Genomic DNA, 22,897 nt, shown 5'->3' on the forward strand with positions numbered 1-22,897 from the left:
GAAGGAAATCTCTTCGTTGGAGGACTTGGGTAAAAATATGTAATACAGAACTTAGGCTAATTAAAAGGAGTGATTGTTATTGAAGATCAAATATAATTTGCTGAAAATTACAGAGCATAAACATCTTTTGATGCAGGTAAAGCAATGGCATACCCAAACCCCCTCCCATGTGACACAAAAAAGTACCAATGCTTTATATGATGTCTTTCATAATCATTTCCTTTTAAACAAAAGTTATTTCACATGTTAACTATTAAAAGATGTGTTGTGTTTTGTAGATGCTTAGTGGCTTTCTGAAATATGTACCAATGGTTTGAAAACTAATTGTAGGACATTGAAAATGGATATTGCAAATTTTCACATAGTTCAGAGGTGGGTTGCTGCTTGTTAAGTCCAGATCGGCAGTGATGGGAGGCTCCGCCCACCCTTCCAGACGCTTCTGTGCATGCACAGAAGCGTTACGTGTGTGAGCGTGTGTGCATGACTGAACCAGTAGGGAAAAAATTACAAACCCACCACTGACATAGTTGATAACAAAAATTAACCCTATAAAGGTGGAAGATACCCAATCTCCATCAGTTACAAATTACCTGAAGAGCATAACTTCCCTTTCCATATTCAAGCAAGCATTTTACTGCTGAGTAATTTAAAGATTGCCAGAAAACTGGCATGTGTGTGCTTGTTTTTGAGCCTGTAGCATTCACAGAGAATCAATAACTGAGAATACATGAAGACCTCATAGCCAATCCATGCTCATATGTTGACCAGATAAGTACATCCAAAACATACTTCCATGATTTTACATTAAAAAAATAAAATTGCTGCAGCTAGCTATTGAACTCTTTCCAAAAATAGGCGTTTAATACTTACTTCGCCCAAGATGTAGGGAATTTGGGTCAGGGCCATCAGACATCTCCTCTAATGACTGCACAGATTGATCTTCAAAATGATGGTATATCTGCAATAATACAGCTGCTTTGAAAACAGAGAGTATTGAGGTCTTACCAGAGTATAGTAAAGTGCCTGATAAGAACATCGTATGATTGTCAAGGAGCTCATATTGATCCTCAAGTACGTATGTATGATCATGGAGTTTCCATCCAAGTAAACTTATTAAGCTGGGTTGCAGTTTTGGAGAACTTGATTATGTTCAACTCTTTATCCTCAGGTTCAGTTTCAGAAAGTTATATAAAAGGATTTTACAAGATTTCATTTTAATGGCGGAATCCTACACGTTTCCTTATTATTTCTTCTGTTCTTTAACATCTACAGTATATGAAGCTGCTAGGTCCTAAAAGCAAAGATTTTGGAGTGAAATATTAGCATTAGTGTCTCATATATCAGGTAAAGCAGTGAAGGTGTTAAAACTTCACCTGCATCAAAAATGGGTTGAATATGTTCCAGTAACCTGAAGTTGAATCATAAAAAATGAAAGCACTTTTCTCATCCAAGAAAATTGTGTATATCTCATTTTTGAATCGACATACTCCAAAAGTGGCCTGAATGGCTTTTAAAAAAAAAAGATAAATTGCAGTTCATTTGATTAGCTCTGGATAGGAAAGCCTGGTTATTTATGCCCTGATTGCCTTAAAATTGTTTTATACATCTGGCTATTGTAGAAATTATTTCAAATCTTCAGCTCTGTGGTTAGGGTCACCCCTTCCCCAATAGTGGGGATATGTTCCAACAGTTGAATGTCCATGAAAGAACAGTTCACTTCTGAGCCTTGACCTTATCTGCGTCACATTATTGGAGATGCTGGTTTTCTGTGTTCATATGACAAGGGCTCGAAATAATATAACACCTAAATAGGATTAGAATTTCTGAAAGTTTTAATATTGCAACATAACAACAAATCAAATTTAATGTTTAGTTTAGATACATTTAGTTAATTTGAATGTGGAAAAATGAGAAATGCTACAAATCTTTCCTGAACTATACTTCTTTACACTGTTCTAAGGGACCATGTTTTTTTTGGGGGGGGTACATTTGGGTGAGAGCTAAAGCCTCTGTTTTTGAAAAGTTGGTTTGTGAAGGAAAATAATAGTAGGATTGTGATAAATATAGTCTGCCTGCCCATCCCTCCCTCCTTCCTTCCTTCCCTCCCTCCTCTCTCCCTCTCTCCCTCTGTCTCTCTGTCTCTGTGTTTGTGTCTGTCTCTCTCTGTCTCTCTCTCTCTGTGTCTCTCTCTCTGTGTCTCTCTCTGTGTCTCTCTCTCTCTCTCTCTCACACACACACACACAAACACACATACACAAACAAAATGAAGGATGGGCAGGAAGACTGTATTTCTCACAATTGTAGTAATATTTTCCTTCACAAACATATTTTCCTTCACAAATTATAGGCCATGTTGAAGAATGTTTTCTAATCTTTAATATATTTATTTTTATTCAGCATCTTAGAGATTCCTGTAAAGAGTAATCAATTTCTAGCAAATGAGTGCAACCCTTTGGTCAGTCCAATGCACTCTGTTTTCTTTAGGATGTTGTTTTGTTTGGTGACTGATTTGTATTTGTCTGAACATCATGTAATCAGGATACTAATTTATCTTTTTTCAATCCATTTCAATAAAGTTTAAATGGGGAAGATGTTTCTTTAATAGATTTTTTCCCTCTTAATTTTCCTAAAAGAAAAAGGAAGTCTGCATCTCCTAGCTATTATGCTTTTATACCACAGAGCCCAGCGACAGCCCTGTTTTGTTTTGTTTTGTTGTATTTTTATCTTTTAATAAAGAGAAAGGCAAATCGGGCATGTGAATCTTATCTTGCATACATACTAGAGTTACGTGACTCAGCTTTTAAAAAAATAGGTGGTGGCAGCAGGAGGTATCAGGCCATTAAGCCTAATCAGCAGATGGAATTTGATTTTTTTAAAAAAAATAATATGTATGTATGCATGTATGTATTTCTCTCTTTATTATTTTATTTATTTATTAATTATTTTATTTATTTGAATAATAAAAATGGCTTCCCCTCTCACCGCAGTGACTCTGGGCAGGATACAAAAGTTAAAACCCAATAATTAAAAGAAACCAATGAGATCCTGGGTGAATGACACCTTGCCATCATAAAAATCATATCAATAATAGGACATGCCTAAGCTCTTGGTTGCTGAAGGAGTACAGTTGCACAAGGTTGCCAGAGAGAAAACACGAGTCCAATCTGACAGCATTGTTTAATAGAGGAAACTTGCCCTTGGAACATGCTAAATCTTCTACGTCAAGCAGAAAGCATGGGCTAAAAGTGGAATAAATAACTTGCCTCTGTTCTGACCCCCCTCATCCCACACCAACACACACTCCGAGCCAAAGATAAGTTACAGCATTTAATTAACAGGTCCTTGTAAGGTCCTTGTCACACAGGTCCTTGTCAGCAAACCGGCACAGACAAGCTTGGGCAGCAGCCCAGCACAGATAAGGCTTGGCAGCAATCCAGCCTGCCAAGCTCACAGTAATGTTCTCCGACATTCGTTCCTGCATTGACTTCTGCAAGAGGGGTCTGTGCACAAGCAGTCTTTTTATAGTATGGAGAGGAGCATAATGACCACCAGCTGAGTACAATTACCTCCTGTAACTGCGCAACTGTTCCTAGTAGCTCTTCAGTGCTGGTGTCTGGCTCACCCTCCCTTGTCTCCTCCCCACTGGTCTAAGGCTCAGGCACCTCCTGGTGGCCAACCAGCCTCTCTGCGCCCTGTTCAGAGTCGGAACCCTGTCCAGGGTGCTTCACATCCTCCAGAGCTGACTCATAGGGCCCCTCGCTGTCGGAGTCTGGTGGCAGCTCCAACGGCTCCTGCTGGGCCACAATAGCCTCTATGTCAGACAAAGACTCAGACAGCTTCTCACCTTGTTCTGCGCCTCCACCTCCAGGCTTCCACCTTGCATGCCTCAGCAAGTGGTGGAATAAGTAGACATAAAAGAGCAACTTATAATCAATACATTTATTTAAAGTTTCTTTTTTTAATTAATTCATTTATTTCAATTTGTAAGCTTCTAAATGCCAATGTTTTTATGTTTTCTTTGTGGTGTACAGGCACAGATCTTGGGCAGGTAGACAGGCAATTGTTTTCCTAGACCATTCCCTCCCTATAAATTTATTTTCGACAGAGAAATAAAAATTCAAACATAGAAAAGTTACATTTATTTCTAGCTTCTGGGTCAACTGGATAACTAGATTAGAGTTAGGAGCAGAGCTCTCCTATCTGCTGTTGAAGAATGAAAAGACTTCTCAGCTGGCTGTCAGGCCTGCAGCAGTTCCTTTAAGAATCTTTAGCCTGCCACACTCTTATTAAGGGGGGGATTTAGCAAAGGGTAGAATGTGTTGTTTTCAAAATAAAAAATTCCTTCCTAGAAGCTCAAGGTCATCTTTTGTCTCCCAAACCTTTACACCTAACCGGAAGCAGTTAGGTGTAGACGCCAGCGTGGAAGAAGAAGATTGGACCATCTGATGGACTGTGGGTGTGGGGGCAAGATCATGAACTTTTAACTGGGTGGTATTCTGATGTAACTTCCAGAGTCGGAATCCCCACAGCACTATGCCAACATGCCTGCAAGCTGGGAAGCTGTCAGGGGTACTGAATCCCAGTTCTGACCCAATCCTGGGCAGTACGAAAATTCAGTGAAGATGGAGGAAGAAAAACATGCTGCGGAGAAAGCTAATTTTGATGGCTCAATTAATTTGGCCGAGATTCAAGAGGTGCCTCTTAAGTAATTAATAGAAGCTGCAGAGATTAGAGAATTGGGGGCACGGTGAAAGGAATTCCATGAGGAGGCATCAAGATTTATGACTTCTAAGGAATGCCTGCTAGGGGGTTGCCAGGGAACCTTCAACAGATGACTGGATGATTACCAGAAGATCTGATGAATGGAAAACTCAGCCGCCCTCATGCAGCCCTTCTCTAATGGGCCTCCCAGACCATTTCCTACAGCTAAACGTGAGTGAAATAAAAACCCTCCCCTCTTCAGAGACCCCTCAGTGGAACCTGGAACCCCCCACATTCTTCTTTCCTCATAGGGAAATCTCTGGCAAGTGGAGCGGAGACGTGGGCTCCTTCCATACAGTAGCTAATGAATCAACCCACACCCTTGCGGCTGGATTGATGCCTAGAGCAGTCACATCAGCACCCCCTCCCTCCTACTGGAGTGCAACCAGACCCCCCTCCAATTAGGGGAGGTCAATCCAGCCAGCAGAAAGAGGCCTGGAACACATGCATCTCCCCACAGCTGCAAAGGGGTGACTCCGAACCCATGAATCAAGCAAACCAAGGGTGGGTATTCATCCCGGGTCATGGATGGGCTCAATGTCAATGGACGCCTACCCACTTCCAGCAGATGGTGCCTTCCCAGATAACTGCTCCTGGGCAATCCCAGAGAATGGGACCGCCACCAGGTCCAGCCCCCCCAGCAATGCCTCCCCAGGCTTTTGCCCAACCGATGGGTGTGGGTCAACGGAGGGGCTTACCACCCCCAGCAGCAAACCAACAAGCTGGCCCTGTTCAACCACCAGCAGCCCCTCTTCCCACACCCCCATGGTTCCATACAACATTTGATGGGTCCCCAGATAAGCTGGCTTATTTCCTGAATCGAGTATGGGCATACGTTGATCAAGTGGGGCCTCAATACCCATCTGATCGAGAGTTGATCCAAGAGATAGCAGAGGGGATGAATGAAAAGGAGGCTGCGCAGTGGATAGCAGAGCTCCACGAGGAAGCAGCTCCTGAGCTAGATGATATAAATGGGTTCATCCAAATGATGCGCGCCAGGTTTAGCGATGCGGCCCAAAATGTGGATGCTGAAGACCAGATCCAAGAATTGTGCCAGGCTGGTCGTCCCATGAAGGAATTAGTTTGGGAGTTCCGGAGAATAGCTGGAAGATTACGCTATTGGCCAGAAAGACTCTTGGTCTACACATTCAAAAAAGCCTTAAATCCCAAACTGAAAGAAGCTTGTGCCCTAAGGGGGATCCCGCAACATCTCCAAGATTGGTATACCACCGCAATCATACTAGACCACGAGATTAACACCTATCGAAAGCCTGGTACCGGAACTCCTGCCAAAAAGCCTTTGGGCCAACATACGCAGAGGCAGGGAGCTGAGAGGCCTCTACTAACCCCTCATGGGGCCTTCATAAAGTGTTACAGATGCGGTCAGATGGGGCACAGAGCAACAGAATGCCTAGCTCCAGCTCCTGTTCCACAACAGTGCCAACCACCTGCCAGCGCAATGAAGAAAAAACCAAAAAAGCCACCCGAAAAGAGCTGTTTACTACAGCAGCCAATGGAGGCACAGAACCCTGCTATTGAAGAAGCCCCTGGGGCTTCGGAGGAGGAGGATAAAAATGACGAAGACGATCCAATGGTGAGTGCACCTATTCCCTCCTTTACCATAAAATCCCAACTCCAAGTGCCCAGAACAGGGGTAGAAGGGGAAGTTGGGGCAATCATAGACACCAGCTGCACCAGATGCTTAATCAGCATGTCAATAGTGGAGCAGCTAGGTATACGCACAAGACCCCTAACCCACCCTATTCGATTCGAGCAAGAAGATGGAACCCTAATTGGGGACGCCCTGGCCACAAAGATCACTGAATTAGTGAAGTTGAAGATAGGCCAATACAATGAGTTCATCAGATTCATTGTAGCCCCCAAAATGCAGGAGTCAGTTACCTTGGCACTTGCATGGTTGGACAAGTGGGCACCTACTATCAAGTGGGAGGATGGTATTAGAAAATTGATCATTGATTTTGGGCCGTTACCAACCGTGGAGCCTAAAGGCCACCCAGGAACAATTAGAACCAACAGCCCAAACCATCCACAACCTGCAGCCCCCGCAACAGACACCAAACCTCCGGGGATCCAACGAGTGCCAAAGGTCTACTGGGACTTGGCGGGGGTGTTCAGTGAGGAAGACGGAGACTACCTTCCACCTCACCACCCCACAGACTGTGTGATAGACTTCAAACCAGGGGTAGCCTTACCAAAACCAAAAATCTACTCTATGACTCCTAAGGAGATGACTGAATTGGGGAAGTACATTGACACCAATTTACAAAGGGGTTTTATTGAACTAGCCAAGTCGAAGGTAGCAGCCCCAGTGCTCTTCAGAGAAAAGAAATTTATTTATTATTATTATTTATTTATTTGTCTTGTATGCTGCCCAATCCCGAAGGACTCCGGGCAGCTCACAAAAGACAAGGGAAAGTGGGGGAACAAGACAAAGACAACATATTAAAAACAAAACCAACATTCACAATTTCCGTGGAGGTAGATGCTTCTCAGCTCCCCCCAGCCTGCTGGAACAGCCAGGACTTGGTGGCTTTGCGGAAGGCCGGGAGGGTAGTAAGGGTCCGGATCTCAACAGGGAGCTCGTTCCAGAGGGCCGGAGCTGCAACAGAGAAGGCCCTCCCCCGGGGAGTCGCCAGCCGACATTGGCTGGCAGATGGAATCCGGAGGAGACCCAACCTGTGCGATCTAATTGGTCTGAGAGAGGTAATCGGCAGGAGACAGTCTCTCAGGTACCCAGGTCCGATGCCATGTAGGGCTTTATAGGTAGCGACCAGCACCTTGAAGCGGATTCGGAGACTAATAGGTAGCCAGTGCAGCTCGCGGAGGATAGGTGTAATGTGGGTGTACCTTGGTGCACCCACAATCGCTCGCGCGGCTGCATTCTGGACTAATTGGAGTCTTCGAACACTCTTCAAGGGCAGCCCCATGTAGAGCGCATTACAATAATAAAGATGGTGGAGTTAGCCTCTGTGTAGATCTGCAAGCTTTGAATGCAGTATGCGAAAAGAACACCTATCCCCTCCCCCTGACGGTAAGAAGGAAGAAGTCATCCACCCCATCATATCTCCCTCTCACCAAAAAGCAGCTCTAGTCACCACTCGGAGCCAAGATAATTTGACGACCGAACTGAAGGCAGCTCCCCGGACAGACCCATGGTTCAACAACAACAAGGACATCCTAACAGTGAGGAATGGCTTAGCCTGGAAAGGGTCCCAGCTATATGTTCCTGCAGAGATGAGGCTGCAAGTGCTACAGCGGAGTCATGATGCGAAACTAGGAGGCCACTTCGGATTCCTAAAAACACTCCACCTCACCAGACGTCAATTTTGGTGGCCAAAGATGAAATTGGAAGTGGACGATTATGTCAAAAGCTGTGCTACTTGTGCTGCAATGAAAACCCAGCCGGAAAAACCCCCTGGACTACTACAACGAGTGGCCAGCCCCAGCCGACTATGGAAAGAGATAGCCATGGATTTCAGCGTCGAGCTTCCAAACAGCAGCAGTAATAGAGTAATCTGGACAGTTATTGATTTGTTTTCCAAGCAAGGGCATTTCATTACTTGCTTGGGGTTACCATCCACAAAGAAATTATCAAAAATGTTTGTGAAACACATTTATCGCTGTTATATAGCATAGTAAGTCCTCACACTTACGAATGACAGCTCGGCAGCAGCCAGGCGCGTCTTAGCCAATCAGACGCGCCTGCCAGTTGCCGAGCTGTCAGTCACGAGACAGCCGAGTATAAAAGGCAGCACAACTCCAACAGCTATCCGATCTACCACATAACTACGGAAGCTATCCGGTCTACTGTTACACACTATCCGATCTACCGCGCACAGCTACTGAGACTGTCCGGTCTACTGTTTGTTACTGTTGCTAACGTTCTTGTTGAATTAAAACAGTTACTGTTACCTCAGAAGCCTCTGATCATTCTTGTAGTGATCTAATAATCGCCTGCACGGGGTGCCAAAAAGGGTCATTTCAGATCGCGGAGTTCAGTTCACTGCTAAGTTCTGGAGAGAGTTCCTCAAATCAATTGGGTCCACGCAGGGACTCAGTTCAGCATTTCATCCCAGCACCAATGGTGCAGCAGAGAGGCCCAATGCAATGGTGGAACAATACCTCTGGTGTTATGTGGGCCAGCAAGACAACTGGTCAGACTTACTACCCTTCGCTGAAGTGGCATACAACAATGCAGTCCACAGCAGTACCGGTTTAACTCTGTTCCAGATTCCCAGTGGCATGGAGTTCGTTCCCATGCCTGAGCTGCCAAAAGAACCTCCCTCCTCTATGTCTCTGAATGGATGGATGGACACATTGAAGAAGGGATGGGAAAATACGAAGAAGGCTCTAACCGATGCGGCAGAAGCCTACACGAAGCAAGCTGATAAACATCGTTCCCTCCAACCCCCCTTTAGGGTGGGGGACAAAGTTTTTTTTAATCTACAAAATACATAAGATTGAGGATGCCTAGCAAGAAACTGGATCCAAAATCCTAGGACCTTTCCCAATAGAAAAGATAATTAACCCAGTTACAGTTAGACTCAGCCTACCCAGAATCCTAGGGAAAATTTACCCAGTATTCATTGTAACTTGTTAAAACCTGTAAGGGCATCTAGCATAAGGCCATCTGCCCAAGCTCCCCCTCCTCCTGTAGCGGTGGAAGGGGAAACACATTATGAAGTGAAAAAAATCTTGGATTCCAAGATGTATAGAGGTTGCTTACGATATTTGGTGCATTGGAAGGGTTACCCTTTGTCTGAAGCTACATGGGTGAAAAGTTGGGAAGTTGGGATTTAAAAGCAGATGAATTGGTGAAACAATTCCATGAGAAGTTCCCTGATAAGCCAAAGGGTCCCCCTGGGGGAGGAAGGGGTGTGTATATATGTGTGTCTGTGTGTGTGTGTGTGTGTGTCTGTGTGTAATATATATAAGAATCTTTGGCCTGCCACACTCTTATTAAGAGGGGGATTTAGCAAAGGGTAGAATGTGTTGTTTTCAAAATAAAAAATTCCTTCCTAGGAGCTCAAGGTCATCTTTTGTCTCCCAAACCTTTACACCTGACCGGAGGCAGCTAGGCATAGACGCCAGCGTGGAAGAAAAAGATTGGACCATGGGTGTGGGGGCAAAATCATGAACTTTTAACTGGGTGGGATTCTGATGTAACTTCCAGAGTCGGAATCCCCACAGCACTATGCCAACATCCCTGCTTTATTAAATTGGAACTTTAAGCATTGTTTTGGCTTCGACTCTGATTTAATTTTACATGGTATTTGGAAAGCTAACATCGGCAAGGCAGACATCATTATCAAAATTTATTTTAAAGTGTATATATCAAATGCAATCAAACTTTTAGTTCCATCTGTAAGCATACATAGAAGCCAATATTGCTGAGCTGACAAAGAGTTTCCATCAAAATATATGAGAAACTTCAACCATGTTAATTTGATTGTTGGGAAAAACAATATTTTCTCATAAATTCTTTTATATAATAACCTTTATAATATTCTTTCTGTAAAAGAGTCATTTTAGCGAGCTGCCTTCATTATGCAAAATCTTCTGTGCTCATAGAGGGGGCCCCAATTCTTTTTCTGCAAAACACTAAAATGGCCTGAAAAGTAAGCAAGCTGTCATTTCTAGACAGGAATATAAACACTGTGGTAGATATTATGTTTGTTTCAGGTAAAGTTACATAGCTCTTGTCAGGTCACTAGCAATATATAAAAGGGTATCTGATAAAATTGTTCTTGAACGAACATCACATATGTGAGAATGTTGACTTCAAAACACCCTGGCAATCTGAACATGTGATTAATTATCTGCATAGCACCATAAACCTGGCCGTGACTAATGATGCAAGCAAGAAGTAAAGAGAGTCCATAGATTATAAATGGAGAAGTCATTTTCCATGTTCTTAACACTTCATCTGATGTGGGAGGTAGCTTTGACCTTTGGGCCAAGGAAGCACATGGCCACAGTGTTTTCCCTGGTTACTTTTACAGCATTTCAAAGCAACTCTCCACTTTAATGAAGGAGAGGGGAAGGGAGTGGGAGAAAGGGAGAATTATACATTATGACATATTAGCTTAATAAGTAGCACAACATAAAGTTGATATTTAGGCACTTGAAAATACCATATACTTTTTGTCTGTATCCCAGACAGTGTATTCTTTGTGGGCTTCAGTATTTCAGTCCCCAGCAGTGATGTAACTTGATTTGATGAGGACCCAGATTGTTGGGGGCAATATGCTGACTCTCTGTAAACCGCTTAGAGAGGCCTGAAAGGCCTATGAAGCGGTATATAAGTCTACTGCTATTGCTATTTCCAAAGCACAACACAGTCAGCAAGTTTATCTGTAGATAATAAGAACTGGATATAAATATTGAATGCTTCTCTAAATCACTTCCTCACTTCCTAGAACTAGGATAATTTTTTAAAAATACCAAGTTTATTACACCTACAGCGAGGTATAATAAAAAATGAACTTGACACATAGGAAGTGAGACCTTTCCCACTTCATTAGTGGTATTATTTTGTAGCACCATGATTTTACAGCTGCTGAACTTGAATTATATAAACCCACAGGAAAGCACAGGATTTGAACCACGGGAAATTTATTATTAAAAACCCAAATTGTGAAATAAATGATCAGTAGCTTTAGAGGGATAATTGTATTGTCTTGCCGAGGTTTATAAAACTGCGGAACAACAGATTTATTTTGAAAATTGTGCAGTATGTTTTGAGCTTTTCTGCACAATTTATAAACTGTATTTTCTTTTCCAATTGTTTTTTATAGAAATGTGAGTTTCCTTCCCCTTTTCTTTATGTCTCAAACTGCTCAGACAGGCATAATTGCTGGACCAGGAACATAGCTATAAATGATCCCAATGACAATAGTTCTTAGACTTGTATATGGCTTCACAGTGCTTTACAGCCCTCTCTAAGTGGTTTATAGAGTCAGCATATTGCCCCCAACAATATGGGTCCTCACTTTATTGGGAGAGATAGAAGGCTGAGTCAACCTTGAGCCAGTCAAAATTGAACTCCTGCAGCTGGCAGAATTAACCTACAATACTGCATTCTATCCACAGCACCACCATGTTATGTTAAAATTATAAATAAATTTTAGCTGTAATGTCTTAAGCTCAAAGTCAAGGAAAACATAATATCTAGAATTCATGATACTTAATAATGTGTTTTGGGGGGTTCTCTTCGAAGTGTTCCCCCCTCAACACATTACATTACATATGTCTGAAAATCAGTGTTTTTAAACATATTATTTGCATTATATTCAGATTATCTCTGTTACATTTGAAGCACTCCAAACCTACTAAGCTAATTATTTCACAGACTTTGAGTAAGCATATTCCCTAAATCTTAGACAAGGGGTGTCAAACTGGGTCAGATGCATCACATACAGGTCATGCCCACCCCAGCTCTGGGAAGGGGAAAAATGTCAAGATACATCATGTGACAGCAAAGTGACACCATGAGTTTGACACCAGTGTTTTAGACCTGAATCTAGATTTCTTTTTGTTAGAATTCATAAAAAACTTACTCTCATACAGGTAGGTGGGGACAAATAGGCAAATAACAATATAGCAAGTTTCCAACCATGGATTGAAGATTGCATTACATGAATTGGTCAAAACTAATTAAATTAATACTGTAGTTAAATAGGTAGGAATTTATGTCAGCTATCCTTTAATGTCCATATGGTATTGCAGTATAAATGAAGAAGCACTTATTTGCTCTGTGTTTTACAGATAGTCAGGGCCTGGATCTGGAAATCTCCAAGGCAAACTCCTTTGGATTCACTGGATGCATGTCATCTGTGCAGTATAACCATATTGCTCCATTGAAAGCTGCCTTAAGACATCCCAACCTAGCACCAGTGACAGTCCTGGGTTCGTTGTCTGAATCAAACTGCAGGTCATTGGTTGAAGTAGATGCAAATACAGCAACCTCAATCTACTCTTCCTCAGGTATGTTCAGAACATTTTACAGGTAACTAGTTTATTAATGTTTCCTATTTGTTGTAAGTAATAGATGTTGGAAATATGGTATATATAAAAATGGAACATGTTTTTATAGATTTATAAGTTGTTGTATTCAAGAGTTTCTAGGCAATATGCAAATAAGATGTACTATGGTATCTTAATTGTGTTGACTGCATCATAGCAATAGCAATAGCAGTAGACTTATATACCGCTTCATAGGGCTTTCAGCCCTCTCTAAGCGGTTTACAGAGTCAGCATATTGCCCCCAACAACAATCCGGGTCCTCATTTTACCCACCTCGGAAGGATGGAAGGCTGAGTCAACCCTGAGCCGGTGAGATTTGAACCGCTGAACTGCTGATCTAGCAGTCAGCTGAAGTAGCCTGCAGTGCTGCATTTAACCACCGCGCCACCTCGGCTCTTCATCCCTCTTCATACCTATTGATCTCCCTGTTTCTGCAAATAGAGGAGGGATGACCTGGTATCCTATTTTCTATATTTGTGATGTGATATAAAAAAATAAAGGGAAAAGCAATTAGCCATGCTGATTACCCACAGCTTTGTTTCCAATGCATCTGGAAAGTTCTATGCCTCTTGATATTTAAATATTGGAAATGTAGATCATCGGTATTAAGTGAACGGGTCCTTTTAGCTCTTGTCTATTGTTCATCTCTGTTTTTTCTTTGCCATATCAAGCCATATTTTTGCTAGCTGAGCTGAGTGCTGGGCATAATTGCTGTGATCTGGATAGATGGATTGAGTGGGAGTGAGCTGCATACAATGTAAACTGGATATTACTCATAGTATTTTTTTTATAATATATACAATAACCACACAAAATAACAACCTTAATAATATGCTATTCCAATATATTGCCTACAATAATATTACCATTGACCTTGATCTTGTTTGTAATTATTTGATCTCCTTTGTAGTTCTTTTCTTTGCTAATATAAGAAGGCCATGAAATCTGTACTTTTGACTTAGTAAAGCTACACGAATAGAGTTTAAACAATGTAGGTTGACATTGCACAAAGGATATTTGTTTGGAACACTGTAGTTTCATCAGGGTTTAATTATGGAAAACAAAGAAGATACTTTTGATGAGCAAGTGGAAAAATTATTAAACATATTTAATTGAATTCTCAGATTGTTTAAAATCAGGTTTGTTTATTTGTTTGTTTTTCAAAAATCAGCTTGCCAAAGAATGAATGGTGTTCCATGGAAATGCAGAAAAGGGGGAGTTGATAAGTAAAAGTTTAGTTTGCCTACAACAGTGGTCCCCAACCTTTCTGGCTTTGTAGACTGGTGAGGGGGGAAGGGAGGGGTAAAATCTACTTAACTTTGCTACCCCTTCACAAATGTGAGCACACGAGCATGCGCAGAGCATCAAAAATGGTCATGATGATGTCCGGGTGGGTGGGTGGGGCCTGCTATCAAGTACGCCTGCAAATGTAAGTAGAACAGCAGGGGGGGGGATCCACTTTGCCACATGACTTAGATTAGCTAGAAATCAGGAAATCCTGCTTTCTAACTAATATAAATCACATATAACAGTTGATCGTCGGAAATATCAGTTCACCTGAACTGATAGCATTGTTTTACTACCGGTTTGGGTGAACTGGTCTGAAATGGTAGCCTTTCACCCTTGGGGGAAGGAGATGCTTCCCCATGAGCATGGGCAAATGCACACATATGTAGTTCCATTTGCACAAGCTTGCACAAGTGGAGTTGCACATGTCTGTGCGCCTGCTGATTCCAGGGTCCAGTTCTGAATTGGTCGCAATCTGGAACTGAGCCAAGGCCGGGGGGCGGGGGGTTGGGGACCCCTGGCCTATAAGAAACTGATCCCTATAAACCTGTCTCAGGTCTGTATCTCATCATCTGAGAGGTTCTGATTAGTTATTTAGAAAAAGAGATTTTTTAAATATTTTGTTCTAACATAATCACTTGGTATAATGAATTTGTTGCTTAAAGTTTATCACCTCAGATAATCAGAAAATGTGTAGGCTGGCAGAAGCTGTTGTTTTATGTTTGTCTCTTATCTTCTCCAGGGTTAAGGAGAGACACATTATACCCTGATGATGATCCAAGCAGTTCATTTCCCGCTTGTGATAATTAAATGCTCCCTTGGGCATCTTAAGTGTTTTGTATGTTGGAAAGGAGAACATGTTGTAAAGCTAGGGTTAGTATTACCATAAGTTGGAAGTGCACATACATATACATACAGTACACAAACACATATCCATGTGGCTTTCAGATCATTTCCCCCCAAAGGATATTGATTTTCCAGGCATGGAGTGGTGTCGCTATGGCAGTCTATCATATTTTTGCCTTTTTATGGGTATGTTTGGCTGTTTTTGTCCACACTGTCCCACCTTCTTTTATGTTTTGAATACATTTTATTTTATTTTAAGCTGTTCTGAGTCTTCTGGATTGAAAGTGAGTGGCCATAATACATTAAAATGAAATATAATTTAGTATAAATTATACTAAAAATCATTTTGTATAAAAGAATAATATGTTCAGGTCCCACCCCAAAAATGCATTCTATATTATAAAACCTACTTCAGCTTAAAGAAGAGTGAATTACATATCCCAACAAACTCTTGCTGCTTCCAATTAACTGGAAGGGTATATCCTGAAATGATTTTGTTTTTCTTTCTTACTTAATTACAATTCAGCATTATTGCCTTGTTTCCTTTGTTGTAAAAACTGTTTGAATTTCTTCCAAATCACCATTTCATTCCATTCACTATGTCTGAGATATTGTGAAGAAAGCACTAGAATCTGTTAACAAAAAATAGAAACAAATTATTATAAGCTCCTCATGTTGAATGAGTTCCAGTTTATGTGTGATTTCTCTTTCTTTTGTAGTCACTAGATTGCCTTGTCATAGCTGTTACTGACAGTAAAATCAATTCTTACTAATGCAGATTGGCAGCACCTTAAGTAGTTTTTCTAGGGATGTGTAAAAAGATGTGTGTGCTCTTTCTCCATGCAAATCTATTCTTATTTATTAATGCTCCAGAATAGATGCCAGCAACTATTATCAACTGAGGGCCCATGAAATTTTTAATAACCTGCCAGGATATAAGATGTATAAACAAACAAACCTAAAAATAGTCTATCTTGACTTTGTTTTGTTCTGTCTCTCTGTCTCTGTCTCTGTCTCTGTCTCTCTCTCTCTTTCTCTCTCTCTCCTCTCTTTCTGTGTCTGTGTGTGTGTGTGTGAGAGAGAGAGAGGGCGGGAGGGTGGGTGGGAGGGAGGGAGAGAGAGAGAGAATATTATACCAAATGAACTATTTTGCAGCAATTAATTCTCAATATTTTGTGTGAATTCCTTAGCTAACATTTTTAGCTAACATTCATCCGTATTAATTGGGCAAATTCTATTTGTTGCCAAATGTGTATTTAACTGAGGTATTTCCTTCTGAATCAACTTTATTAAAAGTCTGGTAAATAAGGTCTACAGTCATTGGATTTGAAAAGCATCATTTTCTCTTAAGGTTCAGAATCTTACTTTTCATTCTGGGCAACTTGCAACGAAACTGATAGACTCTACCTAGAAAACACTGAGGCAGATGCTAATCCACAAAAAAGTTACAGTCATGGCTGAGAAGCTTTCCAGATCAATAAAGGCACCAGGTAGAAAAATGCCAAAGATTGTGGAGAATCAGCAAAAATTAGATGCTTCAACTTGCCCTTTCTGACTGTCCCAAGCCACCTTTGGATGTTCTGATTACCTTTGAAATGCATTACCATCATTATTTCTGTGTAATTCACTTGACTGATATGAGACAAGTTCCAGAGTGAAGCACCAAAGGTACATTTATAGAAAAGTTAAGGTTTTTATTCATTTCTGTGCAAAATGCAACCAGGTTTTTTTTGTATTTTTTTTTTTTAAGGGGGGAGCGGGGAATCTCTGCAGTGGAAAATATGCACTGGTCAACATTTTTCCATCTCCTGATTCTGCAGACTGCAAAAGAGACTGAAAGTGGAATTTACTGTCAATGGGTTTTCATCTATCAATCTGAAATGAATTCTATTTACTACTTATGCCTCTGGGTAAAAAGACGCTCAATTTCTTTATGCATACATCTCATTGCATAGATGTAGTTTGCCTTCCATTTTTAATGTTATTCCCTCGCTTTAAAAAGAGCCATTTTCTAATACAATATATAAAATTTAAATTTACCTCTACATTAAAAATAAACATTAAAAATAACCGGAAGGTGATAGTTCTTAATTCTAATATTGTTTTATTAATTTAAGAATATATAATCAGAAGCCTCTGGCTTTTAAGTGGCTCCCAGGAGCCTTACAAGAATTGCCATCAGCTGTAGTTTCCTAAGTGATGGGAAAGAAATAAAGGGAGAACAAACAACTAAAATTTTATTTATTTTAAATTTAACCATAAGCATATAAACTCTATTGCTTTATTTAGTTTTAAATAAAATTAAATTTCAGGTTTTATGCAAGCCAGATGCAGCAGTATGCAACAGTATGTTGGCTTGTTCAAATCAAAGATCCTAATTTGCATACTATTACAGTAGGTGAGCACGGTTTAGTTAAAACAAGCTTTGTTTGTTCTTGTGACATACGGGTTGACATGGGTTCAAACCATCCTTACTGATAGCGAGGAATAATAAATAGGTAATAGGTGGGAAAGAAGGCGGGGCTTAGCAGTGAGAAGACGGATTTTCAGGCTATTCCTGAAATTCCTCTATTCTGAAGGAATTGGACGGTTCATTTTTGAACCCAAGCTGTCCCGGAGAGACAGTGAAAGGTTGGAGGAGATCCAGTGACCCCAGAGACGTTCGCAAAGTCACTGGGGGCTTGGAATTTAACCTCCTTTGCCAGTGACTTCTGGATTAGCTATAAGCTAACCGAAACTGCAGGTTGCCCCTAAGAATGGCGTGAGTGTTTCCAGCTGGTAAGGTGATTTTATTACTCAGAGAGACACGGTCCGCATAAAAATTTAAGCTAATTGAAACCAAAGAACAGAAGAATTTAGCAGTGAATTGGATCTCTTTATTGGTTTATGGACGGTGGTTACCCTATTTCTTAAATGTTCTAAATGCTACTTACATGGACAAAGGAAAGTTTACTTCAACATCTCCTCTGACTCTCTGTAAGTGAGCTGTAAACCAATTTACTATAATTTGGCTCCCTACAACTTGACACTTTTATTGCTTGGCTGGGTTGGTCTAAGATCAGATAAGCTCCCAGCTTCTTTTTACTTGCAAATACCTTAACGCCTCTAAAGGGAAAATACTAACTGCGTACCAAGATGGTGTCTGTTCAAATTTGAAATGATTCATTTCAAATGATTTTTTCCGCACTACAAAAGCTTTCTGACACGTACGACAGATTTGAAAAAAAGCTGAATTATTTGCTGTTTTTAACATCAAAATATGAAGAAAAAAGTGAGAATGTTGAATGTTTGAATGTTCCTGAAATACAAACGAAGGATGTCAGAGATGAAGATTTTCAATTTTCTGACATTCCGGGCATCTGGTTTACCTCTGAGGGAGAAAAAGATGGAACGTTTGAAGGGGGGGGCAGCCACACAGAAGATTTACTTCGAAAGACAGAGCGCAGGAGGAATGAGAAGCATTAAAGAATTTATACTTTATGAAACATCATTTGCAAAACTTTTGATACCACCACTGAGAATTAAAGACAAGCTGAAAAGTGAAATAATCAGAGGACAACGACATTATATGAGAGGCACCTTAAGCAAAAAGGTGCAAAGATCTTCTTGTTTGGACTTGCTCATAAAGACGTTTGGAGAACTTGATCCACGAATGGCAACAGGATTAAGGAGGTTTTATTATTGGAGAGACACAGGCTGATAGATGGAAGAATACAATTCAAAATTAGCTAAACCTAATTCATTTTATTTGTGATAGACATAGTTGAATAATAATTGATAATGATAGTAATGTATATAATGTGGAGTTGATATGATAAATAATAATTGGATATGAGAAGGGAAGGTTAGAAATATTTTTGGATCATATACAAAGGTTATTAATTACAATAATTATCACTATTAAAAAATAAAATAAAACTATATACAGTTAAATGTTAATTAATATGGGGAAAATGTTATGATATACAATATAGTTACATAAAGAAAGGAGAATGATAATAAACTATATACATGGAGGATGGAATTTTTGGTATTAAATATTATGGATGTTTAGCTAAAACAGGATATGAGGATTTGATGTTAATGGAGGATTTTATAAACAAGTAAATGAAATGTTAGCATGTGGTTATGGATTAAATCTTTGGCATAGTTAAGGATGAAAGATGTTTAAATAACTGTAGTCAACTAAAAGTGGAGGTATGATGATGTCAATATGGTAAACATTTGAGTTAAGATATTTGAATTAATATGAATTAATGGAAGAGATGCACAAAAACATGTTGTAACCAGCTGATATACTTTTTTATAATATATACTTGTGTTTTTTTCTTTTGTTTTTTCTTTTTTTCCCCCTGCCTTGTTTTCTGTTTTTTGTCTTTTTTGTGTTTTGATTTTTTCTTTTCCCACTGGTGTGGGCATGTGTTGTTTATGTAACAAAATAAAATAATAATAATAATAATAAATAGGTAATAGGTATAATTAATGGTGGTAGCCTACCTCACAAATTCTATAACTTACTAAAAATGTGAAAACTTTGATTGATCGAAGCCATGATGGGCAGAAAATGTCAATATCCATCAGGCCAGCTAGAGAACATCAGCTTATAGAAGATAAGCTGATATCTTCTATAACTTGATATAGCAGACAGGTAATTGATAAAAGCCTGCAAAAGGAAGGACGGACGGATGGACAGAAGGAAGGAAGGAGAGACGGAGGGAAGGAGAAAGGGGGAGAGAAGGAAACAAAGAAAGAGAGAGAGAGAGGGAGGGAGAGGCTTGCATCATGTTTTTTATTGATTAATAAATGGATGGATATGTTTATAGATACCTGAAGGCTGAACTCACACATTTATACCTTCCTCATATCCCAATTGGAATAGTTCAATGCACTCTCTATGGGGCTACCCTGAAGAGTATTCAGAAGTCTCAGCTGGTGCATAATGCAGAAATACAGACAGTTGTGGGTGTCTGTTGTTTACCACATGTGACACCTCAGTTCTGTGAGCTGCATTGTTGTCAGTGGACTTCCAGGTACAATTCAAAGTGCTTCTAATTACTTATAAAGCCCTTCAGTCTTGTAAAGACCAGTTACTGTACTGTCTCTCCCTAATTGCTTCCACCCATCTCACCCAGTTTAGTGGGAAGATTATATAGGGTTAGGGCTAGGGTTAAGTTTTGTCAACCAGGAAATATTGTTTGGCGGGACCCAGGAAGAGGGAATTATTTTGCCATTGCATCCACCTTCTGTAATAGCATCCTCCCAGAGATTGGACTCCACCTAACCCTGTGGGTATATTTCAAGGCCTCAAAGAACTGGTTCTGTCCTCAAGCCTGGGGTTTTGATGGTGTGGGTGAGCATATTACTTGATGCTACTAACTGTTGTGAATAATTACTAGTTGTTGATTGTTGTTCTTGGCTGCTATTTATTTTATTTATACTTTTGATTGAAATCATTCAACTTCTGTTGGCTGGAATAATGTGCTTGAGATGGCCAAACGTAAATTTTAAAAAATAAGTTAATAAATGCAATGGATAAATAAACTGTTGCAACTACATTAGGATGCCAAATTGTGACTAAGAAACCAAATGATTTGTACCGAATCTTGGTGTGATGCAATGAGAGTATGGATCTAAAAATTGCATCACTGATCAAAGTAATTAAATCATATTAATGATTTCAAGTTGCAACTAAACAGAGAGGAACTAGAGAAATAGATGCATTTGTGTATCTTGGAAGGATGTTTAATAAAGGTGGCAAAATGGATGGAGATACTTTTAAGATGTACAAATGATGGTGAAAACATATGTGTCAGGAGAAGCATAAGAATCAGTTAAATGAAATGGGAATGGGATGTACAAGAATCATGCGGTTAATGAGATAGGGTCAAATTACATGGGAGCTGAAGGAAGTTGGCTGAATAAAAATAAATGAGTGGTGAATGCAACAGAAGTACATCAAGGTGAGTTAGTTATATACAGAGAATGAAGTTTGGAAATAAAATGCTAGAAGGTGATTGTTTGTGTTGTAATATGTCTATTGGTTTTTAAAAAAATCAAAAATACAAAAAGCAATTGGGACAGAAGGTCCAATGGATGTGAAGGAAATTGTATGTAGAAACAGTGGTGCTCTCAGGTACTATATTAGACATGCTAGAATTTGGAACTTCTAATGCTGATCTATTCAAATAATTCTGAGCCTATAAAACTTTAGAAGTATTTCTACCTCCAGGAGTAAATCTTGGCCTTTGCTACAAATTAAGACTCTTCTTTAGAGTTATGAAACAGTAAGCAGATAGTTGGCAATCAAACATGCATGTTGAGTTGGTGCAAGTTTTACAAATAAAAATTTATCCATGGATGGTTGACGCTTCCACTGGGAGAACTCTAGCCCTTTCCCCTCCTTTGTTTTGTCCAATCAAACCTCCTTGCTTAATAACATTTCTTCCCCAAAACTGAAACTGTCTTTATCCTTCAGAGAGACAAGCAGTGGAGGCAATTTTGAATGCTGACACATATATAAACAGACAGACTGACACTCCATTAGTGCTGTATTTATATAAAAATAAAACAAGGAGGAAAATCATACAGTATGTATCTGAAAGGAAGACTAATTTTTACCAAATTATGTAATTTTAAAGTGAAAACATCTTAAATTCTCTAAATTCTTAGAATGTAATAGTGAAAGCAGATTTGGAATTTTTTAAAACCTTTGCTTTATATGGAAGGCATCTTAAATTCAGGATCCTCTTTCTTTTGAGTTAAAATGGCCTAAGCTTTGGATCTTGAAATGTTATCAGAGCTGGAAAAAAAGGGAGCAAATTGTAGATGAGTTTACTGTCAACAATTTGGGGATAGTAAGAAGTGCAAATATTTATTTTAAAAATCACTATATATGTATTAAAGCGGTCCTCAAAAAACCACTTTCAAACATTGTCCTCAAATTGTAATTTCGAATGAAATGTAGTAAAATTAGCACACATGTGGCTGAAGAGTAATTGTATTAATTTTCTGTGAAGGTCAGAGTCAATGAAATTATATTTATTTTATTATCTTGGCTGCATCCACAAGTTTTTGGAGGATGGCATCTGGGATATTTCTTAAAGGTCAAGTATGAGTCTCAGCCAGAAAAAAAGATCAGCCCCTTAATTATATAAGCATTACCTTGGTTTTTCTTATGAATTACAGATCCATTTGGGAAGGCTGATGATAAAGAACCACTCAGCAATGCTGTCAGAAGCGATTCAGCCTTCATTGGAGGTAAGTTGAGCAAATCATATTTCTGCAATCAAGAGCCGTGGTGGTTCAGTGGTTAGAATGCAGTATTGCAGACTAATTCTGATGTCTGCCAGCAGTTTGTTCCTGATTGGTTCACAGTTGACTCAGCCTTCCATCCTTTTGGTGTCAGTAAAATGAGGATCCAGATTGTTGGGGGCAATATGTTGACTCTGTAAACCACTCAGAGAGGGCTATGAAGCAATATATAAGTCTAAGTGCTATTGCTATTCCAATGCAGCTTGCAGGGTCAAATGCCTTAGTGATTCTTCAAACCTCGTTTTCTTTTAGCAGAAAAGAACTTTTTCTTACCTTTCTCAATTGTCTAATATTTCTGATTTGAAATTGTATGTAGGCATTGTATGTAGTAGAAAAAGAATAATATTTTTGAGTTTTTATAGGGTTTTTTTCCCCTTTTCTTTGTTGCTATTTTAATTCTGCTGGAAGCTATGGAATATGCAATTACACACGCTAGTCCCAGTGATATCTTTATCCATCCACAGTTTATCTATAGCAGCACCAAAATCATGAGCCAGCTAATGTGGTGCCCTTGTAATGGTATCTATGGCTACTGTGTCCAGAGCTTTAGAAAATATTTTAGTTTGGTTTTGTGTTTTACAGTATAGATCCAAAAAGCATTTTGAAAGATGAGCAGTTTTCTGAGTTTATTTGGGGTCCCTCATCT

General features: G+C 39.8%; 1 protein-coding gene across 1 annotated transcript in view; it reads left to right on the forward strand.

The window, feature by feature from the left end:
- CNTNAP5 (contactin associated protein family member 5) overlaps positions 1-22,897 on the forward strand; it is a 582,534-nt gene that overhangs the window by 557,431 nt on the left and 2,206 nt on the right. Inside the window, exons 22-23 of the mRNA XM_087712206.1 lie at positions 12,550-12,768; positions 22,126-22,197. Coding sequence (XP_087568332.1) covers positions 12,550-12,768; positions 22,126-22,197 — 291 coding nt within the window. The remainder of the gene's footprint in view (positions 1-12,549; positions 12,769-22,125; positions 22,198-22,897) is intronic.

The sequence above is a fragment of the Thamnophis sirtalis genome, unplaced genomic scaffold, assembly GCF_051295495.1.
Source record: "Thamnophis sirtalis isolate CommonGarterSnake01/CBP01778 unplaced genomic scaffold, rThaSir2_p1.2 scaffold_1, whole genome shotgun sequence".
Classification (NCBI taxonomy): Eukaryota; Metazoa; Chordata; class Lepidosauria; order Squamata; family Natricidae; genus Thamnophis; species Thamnophis sirtalis.